Source organism: Gallinula chloropus, assembly GCF_964237585.1.
Source record: "Gallinula chloropus genome assembly, chromosome: 2".
NCBI classification, from domain to species: domain Eukaryota; kingdom Metazoa; phylum Chordata; class Aves; order Gruiformes; family Rallidae; genus Gallinula; species Gallinula chloropus.
In genome coordinates, this window is record NC_140086.1 from 2,778,798 (window position 1) to 2,782,621 (window position 3,824).

Sequence of the window (3,824 nt, forward strand, 5' to 3'; positions counted from 1 at the left end):
CCGGATGTCCTCAGAACCTCTCTGAGGGTGTTCCGGCAGGGAACTCTCTAGGATTAGGGAATCCTTTATCTCTGGCTTATATAAGACCCGGGGATTCCTTTTATGGTTGGCTTTTCCTGCTTTGTCAAGAGCAAAGAACAAATGTAGCTTCATCTGCGCTTGTGGGTTGGCTAACTGATTAAGCAGCTGATTCAAGCTAAGTACGGAACAGGCTTTTGATGGGCGGATTTAATTTGGTGTAAAAATCAGGATGCCATCCCCCTCCCTTACCGAATATTCCCAAGATAGTGGTTGGTCTGGTGCAATTAACCAGTGGGGATGACTCCCACCTACCAATACTTTAGAAAATCCAAAGTGCTCCAGTTTGTAATAAAGGGTCTCCTTTGAGGGTTTCCCCCCTCCCCTCTTTCTCCCCTCCTCTTTTCTTTTTTCTCTCTCTTTCCCCTGCTGTTTTACCACCATTTCCAAAGCAGTCACATTAGGAGTGAACACACTCTGTGTGTGTGTGTGTGTGTGTGTGTGTGTGTGTGTGTGTGTGTGTGTGTGCTCACATGCACGTTGTGGGCATGCGGGGGGCCCGTGGGTGTCTGTCTTGGTGTGACACACTGAATTCCTCCTCATCTCCCCCTCTGTGAGTCCTGCCAGGGGAAGCATGCTAATGATGACCTTGCTGAGTAAATAGTTGTGGAATGAATAAGTGTTTTTCCTGCAATCTGAAAGGCGGAAGGTGCGATTACTCATCCATCTATCCAACTGTCTCCAGCACCTTTCAAGTGCTTCTCGCGTCGAGTCTGGGGGCGTGAGCGAGGGGGTGGGAAGCGAGGGGAGGCTGCCAAGATCTGGGTTGCCACAGACACCAGCCTTGCTTTTCCTCCAATGAACGCTGAGCTGAGAGTGCGAGAGGAGGCAGGGCAACACCCACATGTTGAGCTGTGTGGGGTATAAGTAGATGGAAGAGACTGGACTAGTGGCAGTTCAGACAGGGAAGAGAAGCAGCTCTTTGCATCTCTAGTGAAAGCGCTTTGACTCGTCAAGTTTACCAGAGGAGAAATCACCGGGATTTTTGCAGCAGCTTCCAGCTTCTGTGTGCATCTCTGTGTGTGTTTCTCCAGCGAGGACTCTCTGCCATTCGAGATTCTCAGATCCGGACGAGCAGGTAGCGGGCACGCGTGCGGGGCTGGACTTCTTAGTCAACTCCTCTCCTGGTTCCTGGAAGATCCTGACTCTCTCTGGGACACCCTGAGCACGTGAGACCAGCGTTTCCAGCTGGGCACCGGCAGAAATTTTCCTGCAACTCACTCCGGGATCCACGGGGACCGAACAGCTTGCTCTGTGGTGATATCTGATTTGGTTGTGTTTGTGTTGAAAAGTCTTTTGAGGGGGGGGGTGTGTGTTTAGAAGTCTCTGTGTGCAGATTGGGAAGTGTTGTGGTGGGGTTTGTGAGAGGCAACTCTAGATCCAGGGCTTGCAACCCAGTTCTTTCTGTGTTTGGCACTCGCACAGTCGGAGCCATGCAGCTGGATAATGTCACCAATGCGGGCATCCACTCCTTCCAGGGGCACCGTGGAGTTGCCAACAAGCCCAATGTGATCCTGCAGATAGGGAAATGCAGGGCAGAAATGTTGGAGCATGTCAGGAGGACCCACCGGCACCTCCTGTCTGAGGTCTCCAAGCAGGTAGAGCGCGAGCTGAAAGGTTTGCAGAAATCAGTGGGGAAGTTAGAGAATAACTTAGAGGACCATGTCCCAACTGATAACCAAAGATGGAAGAAGTCCATCAAGGCCTGCCTGGCCAGGTGCCAGGAAACCATTGCCCATCTGGAGCGGTGGGTCAAAAGAGAGATGAATGTTTGGAAGGAGGTCTTTTTCCGTCTGGAGAAGTGGGCGGACCGTCTGGAGTCTATGGGAGGCAAATATTGTCCTGGGGAGCATGGCAAGCAGACTGTGTCTGTTGGGGTGGGAGGCCCAGAGATACGGCCAAGTGAAGGGGAGATCTATGACTATGCGCTTGATATGAGCCAAATGTATGCACTGACCCCTCCTCCCGGGGAGGTGCCCAGCATCCCCCAGGCCCAGGATTCCTACCAGTGGGTCTCAGTGTCTGAGGATGCTCCAGCCTCCCCAGTGGAGACCCAGGTCTTTGAGGATCCCCGGGAGTTCTTGAGCCACTTGGAGGAATACTTAAAGCAGGTGGGTGGAACAGAGGAGTACTGGCTCTCTCAGATCCAAAACCACATGAACGGCCCAGCTAAAAAGTGGTGGGAATACAAGCAAGACTCTGTCAAGAACTGGGTAGAGTTCAAGAAGGAGTTTCTGCAGTACAGCGAGGGCACTCTGACTAGGGATGCTATCAAAAGGGAGCTGGATTTGCCCCAGAAAGAGGGGGAGCCCTTGGACCAGTTCCTTTGGCGCAAGAGAGACTTGTATCAGACCCTCTACGTTGATGCAGATGAGGAGGAAATTATCCAGTATGTGGTAGGCACCCTCCAGCCCAAACTGAAGCGCTTCTTGAGTTACCCTTTGCCCAAGACTTTAGAGCAGCTGATCCAAAGAGGAAAGGAAGTTCAAGGCAATATGGACCACTCTGAGGAGCCGAGCCCACAGAGGACCCCTGAGATTCAATCAGGAGATTCTGTGGAGAGTGCACCTCCCTCAACGACTGCCAGCCCTGTGCCAAGCAATGGGACTCAACCTGAGCCCCCAAGCCCACCAGCTACTGTCATATGAGCTAGTCCAAGGGAAGCAGCAGTCTGGGTTACATGAAAGGGAGAAGGGGGAATATTTAGGAAGCTTCTCCTTGGAGAGAGGTTCTGGCTGAGACGAGACATGAAGTGTGCTCAGTCCAACAGCCCATAGCAGAGGAATTAACTTTGCTTGTGGGGGGAGGGAGGCAATGGGGGAGAGGCACCTTAGGATGTGGTTGCCCACCTCACTTGAGCCATGCAATACAGTGGTACTGGAGACACTTCTTGCACCACTGTGGGGAATGGACAATTTTATGAGATCCCTGACAAGAAACTAGAGACAATTTCCAACTTCAAAGAAAGCTGCTGAACACTGGTGGCTTTCAAGGACTTCATAAGAGTACAGCAATTGGCTGAGGGTTCCTACCCATCTGGATCTCTCCTTCTCTCCTCCCTCTTCTGAAGAGGTGCCCCTGTCCTGAGGAGACATCTTTCTTTTAACCCTTACCCATTTATGATTTACTTCTGGGCTTCTGTTCACTTGGTAATCTCCTGGTTTAATTAATCCAAATCATTATTTTTTTTATAAGAAATCATATGACTTCAGGAACTGAAAACTTTAAGAATCTGGATTATTTTTAGTGTTTTTCATTTCACTGCACCCAATACCTGCTGTAATGTTTTTCCTCTCATGTGGCTCATACCGGTTTACTTCTTGTCTTAGTTTCTGCTCACTCTAATCAAGGCCACTGCAGTGCAGAGGCAACATTCACCCTTTCTCTGCACATTATACTGTGCACTCAGCAGGAAACAGAGTTCCAAGTTAAATTCTGAGCTGGTTTATTGAAGGGGAAATCTGTTTCCTTTCAGAGAAGAGAGGGTGTCAAGGTAGAGAGACAAGATACCAGAGCTATTTTGAGAGGGTGGGGGGAGGTAAGGGAAACAAAACCTTATGCTTTGACTGAAACAAATGAACACAACCTAAATCCAGAGCAAAATATCCCCAGAGCAGCAAATCGAGTCCATGCTGATGTGTGGAGACAACAGAAGCTTTTGCCATGTAAAAGCAAAACAGAGTGAAGAGAGGAGCTTTGTGCCCCAGCACAGTTTCAGCCTGTGCACCACAAGAGTTTCTACTCAC

At 50.1% G+C, this 3,824-nt stretch overlaps 1 protein-coding gene across 1 annotated transcript; it reads left to right on the forward strand.

Moving 5' to 3' along the window:
* Positions 1-1,511: 1,511 nt before the first annotated feature.
* Positions 1,512-2,726, forward strand: ARC (activity regulated cytoskeleton associated protein; the record flags this gene model as incomplete). The annotated part of the gene is made up of 1 exon (XM_084280468.1): positions 1,512-2,726. One exon carries the CDS (start codon positions 1,512-1,514, stop codon positions 2,724-2,726), a length of 1,215 nt encoding a protein of 404 aa, XP_084136594.1.
* Positions 2,727-3,824: the final 1,098 nt, after the last annotated feature.